The sequence below is a fragment of the Ipomoea triloba genome, chromosome 9, assembly GCF_003576645.1.
Source record: "Ipomoea triloba cultivar NCNSP0323 chromosome 9, ASM357664v1".
Lineage (NCBI taxonomy): Eukaryota > Viridiplantae > Streptophyta > Magnoliopsida > Solanales > Convolvulaceae > Ipomoea > Ipomoea triloba.
The window spans coordinates 23,527,128-23,551,581 of NC_044924.1; the positions used below are offsets into that span (position 1 = coordinate 23,527,128).

Here is a 24,454-nt window from a genome sequence, read left to right on the forward strand (position 1 = left end):
AGGTGGCGTGGACAGGCACCAGAAAGGTTGCGTAAAAGTGACAAAAAAGTGTTTAAATCTTTCCCCTTCTTCATTTTCTCTCATTCCACGGGCAAAATACTTCCTCAAGGTAAAAACGCTCCATCTTAAGGTATTTTTCTTGCTAGATTACAAGGCCATTGCATATTCCAAATCATCTAAAGAGGTAACTTCCATATTTCATTGCTTTATTTGGTTTAAGTGATAGATTTTTGCTTTGATTGGGTATCTCTCTTTAGATCTACATTATGTTGTTTTCTCCCATGCTTACATTGTTGTTAAAGGGATATCTATGATAAGATTGAGCTTATATTGATGCTACATTGTGGGAATTTCATGATTATATATGATCATTTGTGCTAGAACGTTGAACCCTAGGTGAAAATTGGGGATTTCTTGCTTGGATAGATTAGGTGTGAAATTGGAAGCATGTGTAGAGAAGAATGATGTGTTATTGCTTCATGAATGCTACATTATCGTTTCCACATATACATTTGTTGAATTTTTAGCTTACTTGTTCATTTCATTTTCAACCTCAACTTGGTCTTGAGGAAGAAGATGAAGTTGACTTTTATGTTGACTTTTGAATTGAAAATTGCTTCTAGAATGTGGAAAATTGCATAGCCATTGTTGTTTGTGAATTTGGAAATTTATTGAGGAAATTGTTGAAAAGAAAGTTGGAAATTATACAGAAGAAGTGTGAGGACCTTGAGCTTTTATAATGCAATCCATAATGATAGATCTTGAATTGAAATGAGAAAATATTTCCTTGTATTATGTTGCAATTGTTAATTGGTTGTAGGAAATGTCTTCACAATCATCCTTCACACGGCAAAGAGAAATGAGGTACAGAAAAGGAAAAGCTCCGATGGAGGAGCCTAGTATACAACTAAAGGAGGAAGAAACGGATAACAAAATTGGCAACCAAGAAATCATCATGACCACAAGGATGAGGCAACGCTTCTATCACTTGATTACTCTCCCGATCACCGGTTGGAATTATGTGGAATTATCCGCCCTGACCCCTTTTCATTGCCAACATGCGGTGACTTGTCTCATCCATCAACCTTACTGGAGCAAGATCTTTGGATGGCGTCACCCGACTTATGCCCCTGTGGTTTACGAGTTTATTGCTAGTCTGGATGTAACACCCCGTAATTTCGTTCAAGCCTTGAGACCGGTAATTATTTCTACCGTGTAATTTATTTGATTTAATTGGGCTCCGTTCTTCTAATTGATATATATATATATATATATATATATATATATATATATATATATATATATATATATATATATTTCTTATTCCGGAATTAATTATTTATTCTAAGGCCCAATTCTCGATTTAATTCCTATAATGGATTTCTTTAAATTGGATGCTTATATTTCTTATAAGTAAAAATATTTTGTAATGGCCCAATTTATTTATTTTTGAAGGACCAATTTCATACTTACTAGTATTGTATTGAATAATGCAAGACACATTCTTTATAAGGGCCCATTATTTATTCTAGTTACCCTAATATAATATATACACTATGCATGTAATGATCTTCCTATCCATATAAAAGAGTTTGTGTTAACTCTTCCTACCCTTTTCATTCTCCTACAAAATAACTCTTCCTACCCTATCATTTCCTAAGAACCCTACAATATACACTATCCTCTATTCTTCAAGATTCAAGACAAAGATTGCTCCTTTAGGATTTCTAGGGCTTGGGTAAGTGTTTTTCTTTAGGAATATGCCTTGTATCATCTCATTTTCATGATCTTTTTATAAGTTCTTATGGTGTTCTTTTGGGATCTTTCTTTGGGAAAAAGATGATCAAGTGGGTGGGAGTGGCTTGTGAAGAGGAAGGTGTTTGCTTGGTTTGAAGTTGTGCTACAAGAGGTAACCATCATGTCTCACTAAAACCTATTTTACACTCTTGATCTATGTATAATACTTGGTGATTTGGAATCCTGTGGAAATTTCTTGATCTAGCCTTTGTTCTTGATGATTTGTGATCTATTTTGATGGGTTATTGAACTTGTGTTCTTGATCCTTTGCATCTTGTTGAGTATGAGCATCTATTGTTATGGATTCCATCTTTATTTGGCTTCTGAGATGTGTAATATGGGCAATCTGATCATATTTTTGGTATTCTGGGAGTGAGTATTTCGTATTCTGTTCTAAGTCTAGATTTTGTGCATTGGAGTTGTCCTTGCGGTGCGTTTCAATGGTATAATGTGTCCCGTTGGAATGTTCCGTAAGAACACTGGTGGAATGGTTTGGCGGAAGGGTGTATTCCGTAAGAACACTGGTGGAATGGTTTGGCGGAAGGGTGTATTTCGTGAGTTTGTTCCGTTAGAACTAGAGGAAGAGTTTGGCGAAAGGGTATATTCCGTGGGTTTGTTCCGTTAGTGTTGGTGGAGTAGTTTGGCGGAACAGGGTGTTCCGTGAGAGTGCTCTGCCAGTTCATTTCCAGTTCTATTTCCAGTAGCTGATTTGTTGATCTGTTGTCTTGTTGATTCATCTCTGATTCTGGAACTTGTTTGGATATCTTGTTGAGTATTTCACCTTGATTCTTGAGTATTTATTCATGATCTTTGGACGTTTATCTTGATCTCTTGAGTTAGTATCATTGGTTTATTCTTTGATTATTATCCTGAGTATGCACTGTGTTCATATTGTGAGATGAACACTGTTGGTGGGTGATTTGTGTGGGTGAATCTGAGTTGGTATGTGGGGATGTTGAGTCTGTATGAGCATCTCTTCTCTTGTTGAATCTTTGGTAACCTTGGGATTTAGTTGGTGGAATTATGGTCTATTTGTGGTTGGTATTGGGAGGGTATTGTATGCCTCCGTAATTGGGCCCGAGTGCCTCTGTGATTGGGAATTGGGTACCTCTGTGAGAATGTGCATCATTTGCCTCTGTGATTTGGGCTCATACGCCTCTGTAGTTGGGTTTATGCCTCTGTGTTGTGATGTTGGATATGGTGGTTGGTCTTATGGTTATTATTGTGGTCTGGAGGTTGTGGTTTGATGCTTATCTTTGGTATAATGGTTTGATTGGCTTCCTTGTGGTCATTTGGTTGAGGTTGTACCTCAGTTGGTGTCTGTTATTCCTTGATATGTCGGTTTGGATGGTTCCCTTGCAATTATTCTGTGGAAGTTGTGATTCAGTTGGTATCTTGGTTATAGACTTGTTGTCTTGTACATTCATATTGGATATTGGTGTTATTTGGAGAGTCCTTGGTTTATGGCTTATTCAGCTTGTTGTTGTTGAGTCTCCGTTTTAACTAAAGAACATTTCATTGGTGTGTATATTCTATACGGGTGTGTAAACCTATTTACAAGATTATTATATTATGTATGTTCTCACGAGTGTGAGTGGTGGTTGCTTAGCATTCTTTTGCTAATGGTTTTCTAAATGTTTTCCAGGTATGGAGTAGTCTAAGCCGTGAGCGCGCTAGAGCTATGTTATGCTTGCTTAGACTAGATGATGTTTTAGACTTCTTTCGGGCCTATGTGTCTTTGTTTTGGATTATGTACCTTGACTAGTTTGTTATTGCTATGATGTTTTGAGGATTTATGTTTTGTTCAGTTTTTGGATAGCCTGTGCATCTAGGCTGTGTTTTACCTAGATGTGGCATGACACCCTATAAGTTTTAAATCGCTTCCGCTATAGTATGAGTAGTTGTTGAGATAAGCAGCTTTTATGTTTAAAGTTTTAGCTATCTCAGCTTGTGAAAAGTTGGGGGTGTCACACTGGAGATCAAGGGAAGGAACGGTGACTTTAAAAGCCCGACAATCCATTTCTCTGTCTTCAACGATCCCTATCACATCTCGGTTAACACCTTGGGGGTATTTCTTAGATTTTACGATAGAGATGACCAGGCAAAGCCATGGTATAGACGACTACCATGGGATTTTGGGGATCTTGAAACCCTAAAGAGGTATTGGCGCACCATTGCAAAGCCGGGAATTGAGTGGAGTGGATCGAGAGTTCTGCATAGCTACATCCGTAGAGATGATCTTCGGGTGGTGAGACGCATCCTAGCCCAGTCATGGGGAGGTCGTAGGAGAAACTTTGCGAAAGTTTACAGATTGGACCTGTTTGCTATTTGGAGTATGGATACAGGAAGCCCGTGAATATGGGTGCAGATTGTAAAGGATGCTGCAGGTATAATAACAGGAGAAAGTCAACTCTGTGTTCATAGGACCATTAGTCACCCAGCTGTGCATCGTCTTGGGATACACGGAAAGGGAAAATTGGACTGAGTATAGCCTACCGGAGGCACTCATGACTCCTCTATCGGATGTATCCGACATGAACCTTGGCCGCTCGCGCAAGTAAAGAAAGTAGGCGAGGGTAGCTAAGAAGGCCACAACTACGTCACGCGCTCCACCTGTACAGCCCCCAGCTACCTCTCCCTCCTCATTATCCCAGCCTGTTTCATCCCACCGATAGACTTTATCATCTTCATCTGTCCAACCTCATTCCCCTCCGATCCTATCCCCCGATGATTCGATCTTCTTTCAATCAGTAGCTCTGTCTGCTTAAGATCCTATTCCCGCGCAATCATCGTCACTTCCTGCAACGCCCGAATGTTTTATTAAGGTCACAGACTAGAAGTCCATGCAGGCTTTCCAGTACCAGCTGCATCTGGAGCAAGAGCGGCACTTGGAAGAAAGGGATGCCTGACATTGCAAGCTCCTAGAGGAACTGAGCATGCAAATAAACCACCTCAGGAGAGAGCTTACAAGAAGAGCACCCAGCACCAGGCAGTGAGAGAAATGAGTTTGGAAGTTTGCCCATGAAAAAGAAAACCGATGAATGTTTGAATATTTTCTATTGATGACTTGAAAAATAATTGTGGACCATATTTATCTTTGTTTGATTTATTTTCATGCTTGTTGACAATATTTGGTAGCCTGGTTGTTGCTACTGTTTCTGACGTTTCGTCCAGCCAAGGACGTTAAACGTGGCGCTCTTAGGAGGCACCCCAAGCCAAAAACAACGAGAGAGAGATAGAGAAGCCAGGAAACCAAGAAGCGAAAGGTAGAATTTACATTCTTTATTCTTTGATGCTGACCTTTAATGTAGGAAATTTTCAAAGGGCCGAAACACGCGCTGATGCTTAATGGAGGGATATGCAGTGTTGGTATATTTTTCTATCCCTTTTTCTTTATGGATGCCTTGTTACAATTCTAAAAGTGGATGTTCTTTTCTATGAGTTTGCTGACTTTGATATACATATGATGAGTAGTGTGATCTTGTTTATAAATGGGTACTTTAGTTTATTGTTCAGGCCCATAAACACTTTTAAGTGTGGAAAGACATTCTTGTTACTTGTTTAATTGACCCTTACTCCTTGTCCGCTGTTCCTCTTGGCAACATCGAGGACGATGTTATTTTCTAATTGTAGAAAGGATGCGTTGCATGCATATACTTGAATTGATTGATTGATTGAGTTTATCGGGTGTATGATTTTAGAGAGTGTGTCATTGTCGATACTATCTAGGAGGAATTCTAATCTTGTGCCAAGAAAATTTTTGAAATATGCTTTGGAAGTTGCCTTTTGCACTGAAAATTGGAATCTATGGAACCAAAATGGTTCAAATCTTTGTGTGCTTGCATGTTATTCACCCTTTATTTTGTTTGGACCTTAGTCAAGTAGTATTTTTCCTTCATCAGTTAGCCCTCCATAGAATGAACTTATTACGTCCCATGGGTGCATTAGATCTTGTGGGCATTGCCTTTTTAGCACTTTAAACCTTCTCCAAGTTTCTCCCAAACTTTCAAGCCTTCCTTGCTTGAACTCTTGTATTTGTCTTCTGATTCTCATAGTCTTAGTAATTGGGAAGAACTCGTTCATAAACTCTCGGTGTAGCTGTTGCCACGATCTGAAGTGGTTATCGTCTTGACTATCCAACCAGCGTGCTGCCTCTCCTATAACTGAAAACGGGAATAGCTTGAGTCTAATTATCTCTTCACTGACACCTTCCTGTCTGTACATACCACATGCTCTTATAAACCTTGTGATGTGTGCATTAGGATCTTCTGATGGCAATCCTGAGTATTGGCTATTTTGGACCAATGTGAGTATAGTTGGATGTACATGGAAGTTGACATTTTCCATCGGTGGTAGATAGATCAAATTGTGCATATTGAAGTCCAGCGTCATGTAATCGGCGATTGATCTTTGCGGTTCTTGAGGTATTCCATAGTAATCTTCTTCTCAAAGGTGCTCTTGTGGATTCGCTCTATTAACTTGTGGTTCTTCCAAAATTGGTTCTTCATGGTTAATCGGTCCTTGTGGATTAACTGGCACAGGAGGTGGGTTTGGTATAGTTGTTCCTCTTCCTTGTGGATTTCTGGTTGCGCTTGACGAATCCATTTGTGATTTTTGGATGCTTTTCTTCCTAGTTGCTCTGTTGATTTCTGGAATATAAGGTAGTAAGCCTTGATTTCTTTTTGCTCGCGTGTGCATTCACCTGTTAAGATTATCAATGAAGCAAAATGGTCCACAATTGACTAAAAGTAGTCAATTGGGTAAGTAGCAAAAACAAGTAAAATAGAAAATAAAACAAAGTAAAATGGTGTGGATTAACAATGTTCAAATCTCACAATCATTCAATCAAAATAGACAAAACATTTGACAACCTATTGCCTTCCCCGGCAACGGCGCCATTTTGAACAATTGTTTTGGGTAGTGGTGAATTGTCAAAAGATATATGAATGTGATAAAACGGACAGTTAGTGACTCCCCGAGTGTCGGTCTCGAAGGAAGGACGTGGAGGTGTGTCAAGTGTTTGTGTGTTTAAATGATTGAGTCATGCTAGAGATTCGAGTGTGGTGAATGGTGATTCAAGAGTGAAGAGGTTCATAAGGTTTGTGAGAATGAAAGTAAAACAAATATAAGTAAATGTATGTAAAGAGATAAGGGATTGGATAGTGTTCATCTATGTTGCATCCTAGTGTGTCTATGGCAATGGATAACGAAGCAAAGATGTTGGCTATTCAGGAGTGTGTCGTCGTAGTCCTCTTCCACCTCTGTGTACTAAGGCTTCTTGGACTTAGGAGTGCCTTTAAGCAACCAAAGTCCTAAGAGACATTTTATCAAACACTTTAGCTACACACTTTCCTACTAGTCTTAAGAAGTCCATAGGATCTATGATTGTTACAAAGCTTTCAATCCTAACTCTAATCAAAGACATGAAAGAGTCAAGAGCTCAATCTCTCATCTAGAATATTGTCCAAATCCAAACAAGATATCATCAAAACAACAATCAATAGACAATAATAGAAATTCCAACAATCCAAGCATTTAAATCCAAAATAAGATATAAGATCATCACACTAGCAACATATCTTCACATAATCCAAATCTCTAGATTAAACTAGCTACTCATGATCAAGAATTTAAAGACAAAAGCTAATTCAATCCAAGAACAAAATAATAAAATAGATTAAGATGTAATAGAAATCACCTAGATTTGAAGTGTTTCTTCAATCCAAGCTTGTTGTCTTCTTACAAGGAGAAATTACTAAGCTAAACAATCTTAAAAACTAAGAAATGTAAAATTGCTAGAAGGAGGAACTCTCCAAAAATGGGAAAAAGGGGTTCTCCACTGAAATTCTATCAAGGGGGCTTAAATAGTCTCCGAAATTTCGCCCTAGGAAGATTCCCGCGCAGAGTTCCAACCACGCCTTCCCACTCGCGTGTGGACGTGCGTGGTTGGCTACTGGAATGTTGCCACGCACACCAACACGCGTGTGGGCTTCATTCCGGGTCTTCGGGGCTCCAGACTTGCTCGGTTTGCTTCTCAAGCTCGTTCTTTGTTCCTAGTAGCTCCCGGGACCTCTATATTGTCTCAAATCATGCCAAAGGTAGCTTTGTGTGCGGTTAATGAATTTAAAGCACAAATCATCATAAAATTATCATCTAAGGATACTGAAAACGTTATAAAGCACCCTAGTTTGTACACAAATAATGGGTATCTTGGGAGCTTATCAGTCGTCGATCAAATTTATCAGTACATGTGCGAGATGAATACTACAAAAGGACAAACATATTTAAGTTGTGACTCTTTGTGTAAGGCATAATCAGACGGTGAAAATCTATCAAAGGTACACACTTCTGAATTCTTAAATAGTTTGAGATTGTCTGGACTTCCTAATCATTCTTTGACATTAAAGGTTGGTACACCTATTATGTTATTGTGGAACATAGACCACTCTCTTGGTCTTTGTTACGGTACACGGCTCATTGTCACAAGATTGACAAATTACATTGTCGAAACAAGAATAGTTAATGAGACACATGAATGAACCAAAGTTCTTTTCCCCCAAATGTCTCTCACTCATTTTGATACGAGATTGTCATTCAAGTTCCAGCATAAACAATTCCCATTGATGATTGCATAAGACATGACTATCAACAAAAGTCAAGGCCAAACACTAACTCACGTTGCGTTATTGTTGAAACAATTGGTCTCTAATCACAGTCAATTGTAAATGACTTTTTCCCGAGTCACCTATCTTGGTGGCCTGAAGGTGTTAGCTCTAAACAAGGATGAACAAGATTCTGTTGCTACTACCAATATCGTCTACAAAGAGGTTTTCTATAATGTGTAATTCCAGCCGGTGATATTATATTTTCTTTTTCGAAGAGCACAATTGCCCAATTTATACAAATACTAAACACTGATATATAAAATATCCAAAGTTTCAGCACCAGATGCTTACATCTGCACATTAGCTATTAATTCAACAATTACGTGTACAAATACATATATGTATGTATGTGTACACATACATATATATATATATGTATATCTATATATATGTATGTATATATATGTATGTATATATATGTATGTATATGTATATGTATATATATATATGTATATATATGTATATGTATATATATATGTATGTATATGTATATGTATATGTATACATATATATACATATATATACATATACATATACATATACATACATATATATATATATGTATATGTATATATATGTATATATATGTATATGTATATGTATATGTATATAGATTTGCGTAATATTGTAAAATATGGTAATACAATTCCTATTCGTATTATAATTGTACAATAAAATATGGTAATACAATTCCTAATAAAATATATTTTTCTATACTTTTCTATTTGTATTACAATTCTAGATTAAAATTAGTATTCATAATAATACAGTACATATATTTCCTGCAACATAATTTATATCTATACTATTAATAAAAATAAAATCCTCAATTTTAATTTCCCGCCTAGAACACTCTTATACAGTTAAGGTTTGCGTAATATTGTAAAATATGGTAACAGAATTCTTATTCATACTACAATTGTACATTTAAATATGGTAATACAATTCCTAATAAAATTTATTCTTTCCTACTTTCCTATTCGTAATAGAATTTTAGATTAAAATTACTAATCGTAATAATACAATACATATATTTCCTGCAACGTAATATATACTACAAATAAAAAAAAAACAAAATCCACTGTTTTAATTTCCGCCCAAAAGACTCCTATACTATTAAGGTTTGCGTAATATTGTAAAGTATATTTTTATACAATTTATATTCATTCTACAATTGTACATTAATTAAAATATGGTAATATAATTCCTAATAAAATATATTATTTCCTACTTTCCTATTCGTAATACAATTATAGATTAAAATTACTAATCGTAATAATACATTTTATATATTTCCCTGCGACGTAATCTATACCATTAATAAAAACAAAATACTCAATTTTACCTTACAAAACACTCCTATACTGTTAAGATTTGCATAATCTATACTAATAATAAAAACAAAATTCTTCATTTTAATTTTTTGTCCAAAACAGTCCTATACTAATAAGGTTTGCCTAATATTGTAAAAATTAGGATAATACAATTTCATTTCGTACTACAATTGTATATTAAAATATGGTAATACAATTCCTAATACAATATATTCTTTCCTACTTTCATATTCGTTATTCAATTCTAGATTAAAATTACTAATCGTAATAATACAGTACATATACTTCCCTGTAATCTATATTATTAATTAATAAAAACAAAATTCTTCATTTTAACTTCCTGCCTAAAACACTCCTATACTATTAAGGTTTGCGTAATATTGTAAAAAATACTATAATAAAATTTCTATTAGTACTACAATTGTATATTAAAATATGGTAATAAAATTCCTAATACAATATATTATTTTCCTACTTTCCAATTCGTAATACAATTCTAGATTCAAATTACTAATCGTAATAATACAGTACATATATTTTGCTACAACGTAATCTATACTATTAATAAAAATAAAATCTTACATTTTAAGTTCTCCCCAAAACGCTCCTATATTATTAATGTTTGCCTAATATTGTAAAAATTAGGATAATACAATTTCTATTCGTATTACAATTGTATATTAAAATATGGTAATAATATTCCTAATACAATATATTCTTTAACTTTCGCGCAACATAAAGCCTCCACTGAGGGTCGATTTCATGACCTCCTATATGGTAAAGTCACTAATGCCATTTGAGCACAAAGTGCTTAGCGTAATCTATATTCTATATTATTAATAAAAACAAAATACACCATTTTAACTTCCCGCCGAAAAAACTCTTGTACTATTAAGGTTTGCGTAATATTATAAAAAAAAATACGGTAATACAATTTCAATTAGTACTATAATATTATATTAAAATATGGTAATACAATTCCTAATAAAATATATTATTTCCTACTTTTCTATTCATAATATAATTCTAGATTAAAATTACCAATCGTAATAATATAGTACATATATTTCCCTGCAACGTAATGTTGTAATATATGGTTGATGAAACAAATTCTTGCTAAGTAGTCATTTACTGTATTTGTATGTATAAATATAGGAAAACAAAGAGAGAAATTGACTTGAACAAGCCTTTTTTTATTCAATATTCTAGAGAAAGTTGAGAGGAATTGTAAACTGTATTGTAGACAGGAGATGCTAGTGTAGAAATGGAAGAAGCCCCCCTAAAATGAGGGGCCCTAACCCCCTATATAGGTCCTTGACCCGTACCCGAAGTCGAACAGACATACACAACGTGTCGGGCAGTATACTCGAGGTATATTCCTTATCAATGGTAATACAATTCCTATTCATACTACAATTCTACATTAAAATTACATGAGACGTTGACATAATCGTCATCAACAATATACTTGTAGTTAGTACATATACTTCCTTGCAAATCGTAAATAACAATATTTTTCTACAGAATCTGTAAATCGTGAACAATAACATTAGTCTCCTAATCGTGACCAATTCTACCATCGTGATTGTTCACTAATGGGGTTTATTTCGTCTCTGCTTCCGACATATCCCCAGAGACGAGAAAAAACTGTATAAGATTCCGGCTGATGCGTTGTTATTTGTCCAGGAAATATCAACGTTCCACGGCAAACCAATAGACACTGGAGTACTTACTCTATGACTCCCAGGTTAATGTTATTAACTAATAACTATAGATCTACGATTTGTATGTAGTTCACATTGAAAGTTCTGATTTTGTTAACCTGGATGTTTCGTTGGTTTTTTTTTTTTTTTTTGTCTATAAAAGTATAAATACATCATTTTGTTTTAAGTGTTATCAGTTTAGATGATTATTAAAGTTCTTAGTATTGATTTTGTTTTCCTGGAGGGCTTTCTGGAGTGATTTTTTTTTTATTACACAACTATAGTTAAATAAATGATTTTGTAGTATACAATTAATTTACTATAAGCCATTTAATCATCCTATTATGCATAAAATAGAACTCTATTACGCAATTTTATTTCTGTGTTATCCCGATATTATTAGTAGAAGCTTAAGTGACTATTTCTATGTTATTAATATGTTAAAACCAAATTCTATTCTGTTAAACTGTTACACTAGAATTCTATCACTATATGTCTTCGTTCTTTAACTAACATGTTTCTGGCATAAATGTATAATTGAGTTTTAGGTTTTATCAGTTTATATGATTATTAATGTTCTTAAATCTCAGCTTGACTACCAAACAACAATACTTCATCTAGGCTGTAAAAAATTGAATAATAAAATGCAATGTTAAACTTTACCTACTAAGGTTATCATCAATAACAATTCCCAGTGTAGCTATAAAAAAAACCAAGCGCTAAAGAACTCAAACTAAAGTTTGTCACTATGATATGCATAGACATAGTCGATCCAAACCATATTTTCATTATTTTCACTTAAAACAACTAGCAGTGAAAATAATGAACCATCCCTTGATGGGGAACCTGGGAATGATCACCATAAACGGAAGGCGAAAGAGCTGAGAGAGAAACAGAATGAGGAAAGTGGTGGTGAGACTAAAAAGAAGCCGAGGTTGAACTGGAACCCGGAGATGCATCAGAGATTTGTGCAGGCAGTTACCAAGTTAGGTTATGATGATTCATTATTATAAGACATCATCCTATCCTTTCCTTCAAAAGAGTATAAGACATAGGTATATATAGTTTCTTGTCCATTATTAACTTTGTGATTCATTATTCTAACGTTGGTCAGGACAATGAGGGAATGGCGCCAAGGTCTTCTCAGTCTCACCTTCTCAGCCTTAGATAGTGACTACTATTGTTGGGCAGTCTGGGTCAAAATTAGATTCGTCCATTTCTTCCTCCTCCGATGCAATCTCTTCTTCTGATTCATTCTCTCGAGGTTGATAACTGTACTGTTTGGGCCAAACAGTGAATGCCTATATGAGTCTGGTGGCGTAGAGGAGGACACATGCAGCCCGTCGACGCAAGAGACGTCTCTTGGACTACATTTATCATATCATCAAGGTGTTTATGTCGCCTTCAGGCGATCTTTCATCTCGTTTAGTCTTCTTGATACTTCTTTCTAGTAAATCTTGTTCTTCCTGGGATTGGGGGCTTCTCACCGGCGATTGAGTTCCCGAGAGCATTTTCACCTCCGATGGAATATCTTGGGTTAAACTCTTCAATCTTTTGCCAATGTTGCAGTTTACTTTATTATATTTAGATTACATGGAACAAAAACAATGTATGTCCAAATTAAACTATTAGACATGATCCTATTTTTAATATATATATAGAGGATTGTATTACATGTATTAGATTAAGTGAGACCTCTACTGAGATGAAAGAGATTCACAACAATATTACTATTTCATTATGAGATGCTAGATCATGATTATACTAATAGTTTCATTTCAAAATCTTAAATTTTAATATGTAACAAACCTATTTAAATTTAAAACTATTTAAATTCTATGAAGACATCCTCTTCAGTCTTTTTACATTTATCAGCTTATCAAAAAGCTAATTTTACCAAACAATTTTAAGCATAATCAGCTAACTTAACAGCGGTTCAGTTTTCAGTTTTAGCTACCTTTTCAGCTAGGTTTTCCAAACATAGCAATGGTCCTAGAGTAGTTTTCAAAGTAAGCTATATTTTTAGTAGCTCAAAAATATAGCTTATTTTGAAAACTACTCTAGGAGTTAATAATAATAAGCTATAATTCGTAAATAAGCTCTGCCAAATAAAGTCTAAGAAATTGAAAGTAATACAGAATACTTAAATGGTAATAAAATTATTTTTATAATAAAAAATTATATTAATGCTTTTTAAAATTATTTCTCTTTTTCCATATTTATTTTAATAATAATATAATTGCATAAATCATACTTCGTATTACATGTATCTATTTTTTTTAAAATAAATGCAATCAAACGAGTCATATACTATTGATACTTTTGTATTGATCTTATAATCAAATAAATGTATATTTTCAAAGTCTTTGAAGGTCAAGGGCAATGACAAACCTTTGGAAGGTATGTCTTTCATGCTCATGTATGAGACTAGTTTTTCAATTGGTCAAAATACTACTTCTTGGATATTAGATTCAGGTGCAACTTCACATGTTTGTTCGTCGTTGCAAGATCTAAGAAGCTGGGAGTTGGCTGAAGATGAGATTGCTCTCAGGATGGGAAATGGAGTAAGAGTTGATGCATTGGCTATTGGAATCTTATATATTCAGTTGCCGTCAAATCACAATTTAATATTAAAAGACTATTTATGTGTTCCTAGTACTTTTAGAAATATTATTTCCATTCCTGTATTGGTTAAAGAGAATTATGAATTTTCTTTCCAAATAATGTTTGCTACATTTATTTTAATAATAAATGTATTGGAACTGGAACAATGTTGAATGGTCTTTATTATTTAAATATGATTGATGGTAGTTTAAATGAGCATACGATACAAAAGACTAATAAGATACCAAGAGATGATCTTAATCCTAGACACCTATGGCACATGAGATTGGGACATATAGGAGAAGAAAGAATCATAAGGTTGGTTAATGATGGGCTTATTGGTCCATAAGGTTCTGAATCATATCTAACTTGTGAATCTTGTATTCTCGGAAAGATGTCTTGATTGCCTTTTACAAGGCAAAGCGAGAGAGCTGCAGATGTGCTAGGTTTAATACATACTGATGTATGTGGTCCATTTAATGAAATGGCTCGTGGAGGTTATCACTACTTCATTACCTTTATTGATGATTTTTCACGGTATGGGTCAGTGTACTTAATGAAGTATAAGTCTAAAGCACTTGAAAAGTTCAAGGAATTCAAGGCAGAAGTAAAAAATCAAACTAGCAAAACAATCAAAGCCTTACGATCATATCGTGGAGGCGAATATTTGGATGCAAAGTTTGATGAGTTTCTTAAGTCTTTTGGTATCTTATCACAATTGACTCCACCAGGAACACCTCAATTGAATGGTGTTTCAAAAAGAAGAAACCGCACTCTATTAGACATGGTAAGATCAAGAAAGGAGAAACCGCACTTTTCACCTATTACATGTCATTAGAAATGGTTACACGTGGAGGCACATAGTGAAACCCTGTGGCACGTGAGAGCGCCTCTGAATAGGACTTTGATAGCTATAAAAAATGGATAGGGTTGTTTGAGCTTATTGAGATGATTACGAGGTTTAATTTTGTAAAAATAACATTAAAGAATGACTAATTTTGAAAGAAAAAAAAAATAAATAAAGAAAACTCCCCAATTAACTAGGAGTGTGAATAATGTTAAGCACTTTCACCTTTTACATGTCATTGTAATTGATTACATGTAGAGGCACGTAATGGAGTCTCATGATGCGTGAGAGTGCGTGAAGAGGACTTTGATAACTAGAAAAAATGGATAGAATTATGCAAGTTTATTGAGATGACTAGGAGGTTTAATTTTGTTTAAATAACATTAAAGAATGAATAATTTAGAAAAACAAAATATTATTGCGTAATTAGAAGTATGAATAATGCTAAGCACTTTTCACCTATGGCTCGCATCAAAAAAAAAAAATCAGGTTAGGATTGCTTGATAGCATGTTGAATTCATAGAATAAAAAAACGAAGCATATTTTGATTTCATTATCTAAAACTAGAGTGAACACATATATATGCTTAGTACAAAAAGGCTCATAAGACACCCATCCAATTTAGGAAAAGCCAACAACTTTTCATATGCTTGTTAATTTGCTGAATTTTTTGACATGTTTTTTAATAGAAACATTTTAACATCTCCAAATCATGCATCCGATTCTCCCTCAAAATAAATTGCAATTTTAAAAAAAAAATATGTTGATATTATGTTTCCTTTTATTTGGACTTGGATTAAACTTTTATAGGAAGATCATTTGAGGGTTGTGACTTGTGAGTAGAATGGAAGAATTTTGTAAGGAAATGTCATCGAAGATGGTTAAACGTGCCGGCACGTAGTGAAGCCCCATGGTGCGTGAGAGCGTGTGAAGAGGACTTTGATTGTTAGAAAAAAAAATGGGTAGTGCTATCCAAGCTTATTGGGATGACTAGAAGGTTTAATTTTTTAAAAAATATCATTAAAGAATGACTAATTTTGAAAAAATAAAAAACTGTCCAACTAGAGTGTGAGACACGTAGACGATCCCCGTGGCGCTTGAGAGCGCATGAATAGGATTTTGTAAGCCAGAAAAAAAAAAAAAAAAAGAGTAGAATTTTCCGAGCTTATTGAGGTGATTAGGTGGTTTAATTTTGTACAAATAACATTAAAGAATGAATAATTTTGAAAAAGCATAAAACTGTCCAATTAGGAGTGTGAATAATACTAAGCACTTTTCACCTATTACATGAAAAAATCAGGTTAGGATGGCTTGGCTTGATAGCATATATGTTGAATTCAAAGAATAAGAGCATATTTTTATTTCATTGATTATATAAAATTAGAGTGAACACACACACACACACACACATATATATATATATACTTAGTACAAAAGGCTCACAAGATACCCAATTTAGGAAAAACTCACAACTTTTCATATGCTTGTTTGTTGAATTTCCTCACATGTTTTTCAACACAAACATTTTTAACATCTCCAAATCATACTGTCATTTTTTTTAATAAATATTATCTTGATATTATATGTTGAGAATATTCTTTTTTATGTGACATTTGGTGAAAATTTTTGATATTTTAGTGCAAAATGGGTTAAAGATGGCTTAATAAGCATATAATTCGAAGGAAAACGTGTCACTTTCCCTTGACATTTATTTCAATAACAAATATTACTGGTATATATAATACGAGAAATATTTCATCGTTTCATCATATTTGTTTTCACAAGTGGCACATGTTTAGAACCAAACATCAATTTGTTTTTCTTCCCCCAAAAGGTTGAATCCTCAACCCCAAAGACAACAAATTATACCGTGGACCACGGTTCAAAACGGTGTCATTTCTTTTAATAAAATGAAACGGCACCCGTTCTGCACCGTTTCACGTAGGTAGCTCTACTTGTATAACATATTCAGTTCCATTTTATATACATTGTAATTCCATTTCACCACAACTACAATTTCATTTTGTTCCAACTATAGTTTCATTCGATATTATATATACAATAATCTTATTACCGTGAGACATGTTATTGAATTTCATTTTATACAAACTGTAGTATGATTACAACACCATTAAATTATAATTCTAATTCAACTACGGTTTCATTGACAACATACACCCAAATATGTGAAACTGTATGTTTTCCAGCTTCATTTTATATACAATGTAGTTTCATTACAACACAATCACAGTATCATATTGATATAGCTACAGTTTCATTAAACAATATACACTCAAATATGTGAAATTGCTATTCAGTTTCATTCTATAAACACTGTAATTTCATTACAACACAATTATAGTATCATTTCGATATAACTACAGTTTCATTGGACAATATACACTCAAATATGTGAAACTGTTATTCAGTTTCATTTTATATACATTGTAGTTTCATTACAACACAACTACAGCATCATTTCGATATAATTACAGTGTCATTGAACAATGTACACTCAATATGAGAGATATATTATTCAGTTTCATTTTATACCTGCAATTTCATTTCAACACAACTAAAATATCATTTCAATTCAATTACAGTTTCATTTGATAATATAAACACAATATGTGAGACAATTTCATTTTAGACAATATGTAATTTTATTTTGTGTGTTGGCGGCCGTTTCTTTTCTTAAAAAAAGAGCGTCGTCGCTCAGCAAACAGGGTTGTATGTCAGTGCACACAAGGGATTTGCCCACTTTAGGCATAATCCCCATACAGCGGTGCCGAGATTTGAATCTTGGTCTCTTATCCCATGCGGACAACATCAATTCATTCTTGTAGAGTAAAGCAGCACACAACTGCAAATGCAACACTTCAGTTTATTCTGAATTGAAAAATGCAATTTTTAACATGCAACTATTCAACTAAATATTAATTTCAGTCTTGCCAGAATCTGAATTTTGTCCGCTGAGACTACAACAATACCACAAAAAAAAAAGGTTAGAAAAACTAATGAAATTTTGATTAGTTTTCCAGAATCTAATACTCAAAATTTCTACCAATGATTCAGCCTCCTAATGGCCGCAAGTAAAGAGCTATCATCAACTGCCATTTACACAAAATTACCTATTTACATTAGCACTGTCCTAGATGACAATTCAAGAACACGAACTAATATGCAATCATGTTGTGCTTAGTAATTTAACAAGTGGAGGGTTATGCTGACGGGCGAACATAATGTGATCAGATTCTCATCCAAGGAAAAGTCGACGCCTAGCTGACTTGCTAAAGTTGGGAACCCGCTCTTGCTGTTCCTTTTCGGAAGCACTAGAACTACTTGAACTGCTAGCAAAATTCTCCCCGAGCTTTGCCTGACAGGTTCCTTTAGAGGATCGAAAGAACTCGGTGATACTGAGCTGAATACCACTTGAGGACCCTGAGTTTTCAGGAACCCCCCTTCTTTTTCTTCTTGATTTTAGTTCCTTCAATCCCAAAGTATTTTACACAAAGCATTTTAAAAGGCAACACAAAATCCAAACTTGGGATAGGGATCATGGGGGCTGGGGCGTGTAACACAGCATTATAAAAAGGAAAAGAATTCTCACCTTTTGTTTCAAAAATTGGTTGACCTTTTCTGGAAAAGCTTTCCAAACAAGTTCCATATCTTCATCTGTTGACAAATAGCAGCAACCATCCTTGATATGAATCTCCGGTCCATCAGGCTCTTCCGTAAGATCAATTACTTCATCAGCTCTACCAGTTTCGTCGATATGAATTTCCAACCCATCACGATCTTCTATTAAGTCTTTCAATTCATCAGCTCTCCTAGTTTCTTGATGCGTATTAGGATTTTCGGAGGTAACTGTGTGGATATCATCAATCATTGCGTGCACTGGTTTCCCAGGCTCTTCTGGGAAATCTATCAATTCATCAATTCTCCCAGTTTTCTTAATATGAATCTCCAACCCATCAGGACCTTCTGTTAAATCATTCATTTCTTCAACTCTCCTAGTTTCTGTAAAATCTACCGCTTTGTTATCTCTCCCACTTGTCTTCGTGTGAATCTCCAACCCATCAGGATCTTCTGTTAAATCTATCACTTCTTCAGTTCTCCTAGTTTCTAGAGGCATATTAAGTTTTTTGGAGGTAACTGTGTGGGTATCATCAACCATTTTGTGCAGTGCTTTCATAGGCTCTTCTGTAATATCTATCAATTCATCAGCTCTCCCAGTTTTCTTGATATGAATCTTGAAGTCATCGGGATCTTCGGTTAAATCTTTCACTCCATCAAGTCTCCCAGTTTCTTGATACATTGTGTGCATTGCTTTCTTCCAATTGACCACATAAAATTGATGGCCATATCTTGTCTTCACCCGCTTAATATAATCAAACTCATATTGTCCACATAGCAAAAGATTTTCGGAATTTGAGGCAATGTCTCTCAAAAACAAAGTTGATAGCATCGGAAGCATTCTCTTCCGCGTATACGAAGGCTCCCAATGCTGATAATAAGCTAAATAATCAACTAGCATTTCAGTTTTTGGACTTGTCCAAGATATATGGCAACCGTCATCTGCCAAAAGTTGATCAAAAGTAAGCAAGGTGACAGAGCTTGAATGAATGATCTAATGGTTAATGGGTGGGTGATCAGTGGGCATTGGGCAATATACCAACCCAGACCTTATACATTACATAAAACAAAATATAATGAAGTCTGTGTATGCTCACCAACTCTGTTGTCATTGTGCAAGTAAATTTTCACGATCAAATCGTGTGGAAAGTCCTGCTCCAAGGCAATCTTTCTGCAGACTTTAATATGCCAATTTTCTTTCTTTCGCTGTTCCTTTTCTTTCCTATCCTGCCATACAGATATAATAGCACTATCAGAAAAGACAAGCAGAAGAAAGTAAAAGCCTAATAAGAAGCTGCCCCCACCCCACCGCACAAAAAAAATTCAAATGTACCGTGTCACATGACAAGCAACTACACTTAAAGCCTGGTGCTTTTTGCTTGCAACCCTCACCACCACCACCATCGCTACAGTATTGGCAACGAGACTTGAGGTGAGCCCTCTTGCTGCCTGGATGTCCACAGAATGAACAATGCGAAAGTTTTGGTTTTCGAGGAGAATCCTCTGAACTGGGTACAAAATCACCTTCTGCACTGGCAATATCATGTAATTCTGGGGTTTCTCCTCTCCTTATTTCACATAGCCTGTATAATAGCAACACTATGGTAAGCAATACTGCCCACCCCAAGATGAACATAGTTTATGCTCAAAAACAAAAAGAAATTCACAATGCTCTACACCTCCACCCCGGTGCAAACACATTTTCTCATACAAAAGATTGAATGCGAGCATAAACCTATCTAGAATCTCATCTTCGCGGAAAGACTTGGCAAATCGATGTGCAGTCTCTAAGCCAATACCAGGTATCCCAGGTAGATTGTGGTCATTTCCTACCAATAAAGAAATGGCTATCAATTGTTTCCTTCTCAGCCCAAGACCAGCCTCAATATCTGATATATGGTAACACTCGAATGGTTCCTACAAAAAAATGAAATAGATTATGTCCTTGTTATATCAAAGAAGAACCAAGAAGGTTTTCTCAAATATCAACTCTGAACCATCACTGAACTCTGCCCCTCTTTTAGTTTTTCTTTTTCCTTGACAAACATCATTAAAAAAAAAAAGGTTTCCTGCCTTAGATTCACAACATGAATTGACAAGCTCAGGAAGAAGGCAACAAAATACTTACTTTGGAGTTAGGTTGGATATGTTTAATAACACATTTAGCTCCAAAGAGAAATACATCACTATCAGCAGTAATACAAGCATCAACCTGTCCTTCTCTATTAAGCTGTGCACAAAGTGCTTCAGCTTCCCCTTTTGCATTTAGAACAGGCATACCAAGAAGTTTGAGCAACTCCTATAAAATACCACTGATTATATGTTTTTTAAAACATTCAAAATATGCTAAATGCATTTATATTGGGATTACTTATTATTATAATCTAAGGTTAGGCCAAGGTCACTCAACTGGGCTATAATGCAGATGGGTCAAACCACATAAAAGACTGAATTCAATCAATTAGCTAGTCTAACCTATGGCCTTATAAACCCATATGTTCTCTCTTATTTTTCAATGTGGGACTCTTAACACTTATCAACAAAAAAGGTGGTAATAGTTTTGATATTAGTAGAACCAAAAGTTTCCACAAGATCAGAATAACTGGTGTCCCCAGGGTTAAGAAACATAATAGTATTTGCTACTCCGTATGTTTTATGCGCCAATCCTTTCTGCCGCTAATAATGACTTAGCAAAGGATAAAATAGATGTGGCAATGTATAATAACCTAATGGGCATCATCAGAATGGAACTATAAGAAAATGATGCTGATTGTCAAAGAAAAGTACGTAATTCCAATGAAATTTAAAGAGTGAAACTCACAACACATTCCTGCACATGCTTCTGAAAAGCCTTATTTCTCTCAACTGAAATGCCCTTTTCCACTGCAGGCAGACTTGACATATCAATCCCTGATGATCGATAGAAGCGCATAATCCTTGCCTGAGATTTGAGTGGCGATGGAGTACCATCTGTCACAAAAACCGGAAATGCCCCGAACTGCAGATCATCAAAGATAAACACAGCCCTCAATATAAAAGTTCAAAGATGCAATATTCTTTTCTTTCCAATTAGTACTTAAACAATGTGGCATAGAAACCCAAAACCAGGATAGGAGAAACTGAAATTTAATTACTCCTATGCTAGGTCAGATACTTTACTAACTTTGTCAACTGAATTTGATGGAAGCAGCCAAAACATATGTATTTGTACACAAATATATTTACACATTTACATGTAAACACTCGCAAGTATATATTTACATACTCATATATCTCTCTCTCTCTCAATGCAGAAGCACACCATTTAACTTTAAAAAAAAAAATAACTTTCCATTTTTCCAATTTCTTGAAAAAGACAGTGTTTTTACTATTGGGTCCTAGTGAGTGAACGAGTTTACCGTGGAGAAGAGGTTGATGGTGCGTAAGAATGTTAATCTGATGTGCGGGTTTCGCGTGTTTCCTTTAATAGCAGTTTCGTGCTGGACGATCCAGTACGAGAGGTCCACGGCAACCCGTTTGTTCCTCAAGAAATCGAAGCCTTCGGGTCGGGCATAGGGCTTCAGTAAATCCCAGAAGTTGCCTCCAGCGCCCATCGATTTCACCCACAATTAACTGCCGAGAAACAAAAGGGATTTTTGGCGGGGAAGAGAGACTGTCATCACTCTCTGCGAGTGCAAGAAGATGACGAAAATTGAAAAGAATCGGTGGAAAGTTGGGAGTTGTTCAGTTGAGAGAGAGTTGAGACAGGATTTTGGGCCGTTACACATTAAATCATTTCCAAGTTCCAACCCAAAACATCATCTAAAATAATATTTTAATAAATTCTTACACCGAGTTTTATTTATCTCCAATCCATTTATACAAAATTTTATTTTTAGATTAAAATAATTTTTATTCTCATAAATTAAAACTTTATATTAATATTTTAACAAAAAATATAATTACAGAGTATAATACAAATAATATTTTTATTGCACAATAATATAACATATATATATATATATATATATATATATATATATATATATATATATATATATATATATATATATATAACATCTATTATATTTAATTTTGAGAATTGTCATAATGTTCCCACATATGAGAGGTGACAGAAGTCAAGAAAAGAACAAAATCATGTGTAAATGTAGATTCTGTTGTAAAAGGTAAGCTCGTTGGCCTTTAGCTCTTAACCGGCGATTGGTGTTTTGCAGGAAATGTATAAACAGAGAATGGAAGCAAGGAGAATGGGAGAGTACTCTTATTCATCATATATCAATACATGATACAACATATTTATAAGTACAAAGGATAATATTAATGCCAGGACGTTACATCTGTTACACAATGATTTGTTGTAGTTTTTAGGGTCAGTACTTGACTATTGGGCCAGGCCGGGCTGCGCCCCTCACTGCTGATGGGCAGCCCACTTGCTGATGATACTAGCTATCTCTTAGGCTAAAGATTGGATGCTAGGTCTGATTCTCGGTGGGCCTTGGTTGGTTCCCCTAACTGTAGCGTTCCCTCTGTTAGATATATTAGGAGTCCTTGTGGTTATCGTTTAGTCTCACTTAATGGTAGCCTATTGTATAGGGATTAGCTATGGTTGTATTGTAAGTGTACTGTACTGTGTAACAGAATTCATTCAATCAACACTCGTTTGGTATCAGATAGCGATAGGATTCTCTCTCCTCATGGCCACTCTCGCTTCTGACTCTCAAATTACCCCATCCACCGCCGTTACCCCACCTCCGGCCACCACCCCAAACCATCTCTACTCCGCTCACCACTTTGTGTCAATAAAATTTACAAATCGTAATTACACCTATTTTGGCGTACCCAAATTATTCCTTTTTTGCGTGGCCAAGGCCTTATAGGCTACGTAACTGGTGAATTTCCTTGCTCCCCGACGACCATCGGTGCGCCTGCGGCAACCGTAGGCGATGCACAGGAGGCGACGACGCTCCTCCTTCCTAACCCGGCGTACATCGCATGGATCCAGCAAGACCAGAGCATCCTTTCCCTTCTCATCTCCTCCCTTTCGGAGGAAGTTATGTATCTTGCTGTTGGACGCACAACCGCCCGAGCGGTCTGGACCTCCATTGAAAACGCGCTCGGCTCCACCACCAGGGCTCGCTGCTTGAATCTCCTCAGTCACTTCCAGGCTCTCTGGCAAGGTGACATGTCCCCGGCAGAGTATCTCGGCAAAGCTCAACTTCTGGTGGAAGATCTTGCCCTCGTCGGCCTGCCAATATCGCTGGACGAACAAAACCTGTACGTATTCCGCAGTCTCCGATCGGAATATCACTCTATGGTGGCTTCTCTTGCTGTAACAGGTACACCTGTCACCCTCCCACAGCTAGCGGACTATTTGCAGGCCCAGGAATTTATATACTCCGACGACACTCTGTCGGGTGGATCGCCAACTGGAACATCGTTGGCGATGGCTGCGACTCGCGGGCGTCGTCAGCATGGTGACGGGGGCAGACACGGACGCGGTGGCGGGAGTCAACAAGGCGGTGGGCGGTGGAATGGCGGTCGCGGCAGAGCTGGATCTCCACGCTGCCAAATCTTCCGTTCTCATGGACATACGACTGTCTTTTGTTATCGGCGCTACAGTGAACAGCCGCCCCAAGTGCACATGGCAGTGAACGGCGAAGGCAACTCTCAGAATGTTGAGCCTGCTGCTTGGCACCCGGACACCGGTGCCACTGCTCATGCTACACCGGACACAACAATGTTATCCCGATCCGAAGAATACACTGGAAATGACGTCTTACGCGTTGGAGATGGGTCAGGTTTAGGTATTTCACGTGTTGGTTATTCAGCGGTTCCCACAGTTTCTAAATTTCTACATTTATCAAATAT

The 24,454-nt window shown here is 35.8% G+C and overlaps 1 protein-coding gene across 2 annotated transcripts; it reads right to left on the bottom strand.

The window, feature by feature from the left end:
• Positions 1-17,952: 17,952 nt before the first annotated feature.
• Positions 17,953-22,335, bottom strand: LOC116030818 (flap endonuclease GEN-like 1). Of its 2 annotated transcripts, XM_031273156.1 has the most exons (8): positions 21,985-22,335; positions 21,408-21,584; positions 20,715-20,885; positions 20,322-20,503; positions 19,920-20,169; positions 19,684-19,813; positions 18,561-19,528; positions 17,953-18,437 (listed from the first exon to the last, which is right to left on the bottom strand). In XM_031273156.1, the coding sequence occupies exons 1-8, from the start codon at positions 22,177-22,179 to the stop codon at positions 18,207-18,209; spliced, it is 2,304 nt and encodes a 767-aa protein (XP_031129016.1). In that variant the 5' UTR covers positions 22,180-22,335; the 3' UTR covers positions 17,953-18,206. The 2 variants fall into 2 exon arrangements, with proteins under 2 accessions (XP_031129016.1, XP_031129017.1); XM_031273157.1 differs by lacking the exon at positions 20,715-20,885.
• Between the last annotated feature and the right edge of the window lie 2,119 nt (positions 22,336-24,454).

Coding starts and splice junctions, on each gene's coding strand:
- LOC116030818 (XM_031273156.1), bottom strand. CDS start 22,179: ATGGGCGCTGGAGGCAACTTCTGGGATTTACTGAAGCCCTATGCCCGA. Junction 21,585..21,984: donor CCATCAACCTCTTCTCCACG/GTAAACTCGTTC, acceptor GATGATCTGCAG/TTCGGGGCATTTCCGGTTTT. Junction 19,814..19,919: donor GTTGCTTGTCATGTGACACG/GTACATTTGAAT, acceptor TCTGTATGGCAG/GATAGGAAAGAAAAGGAACA.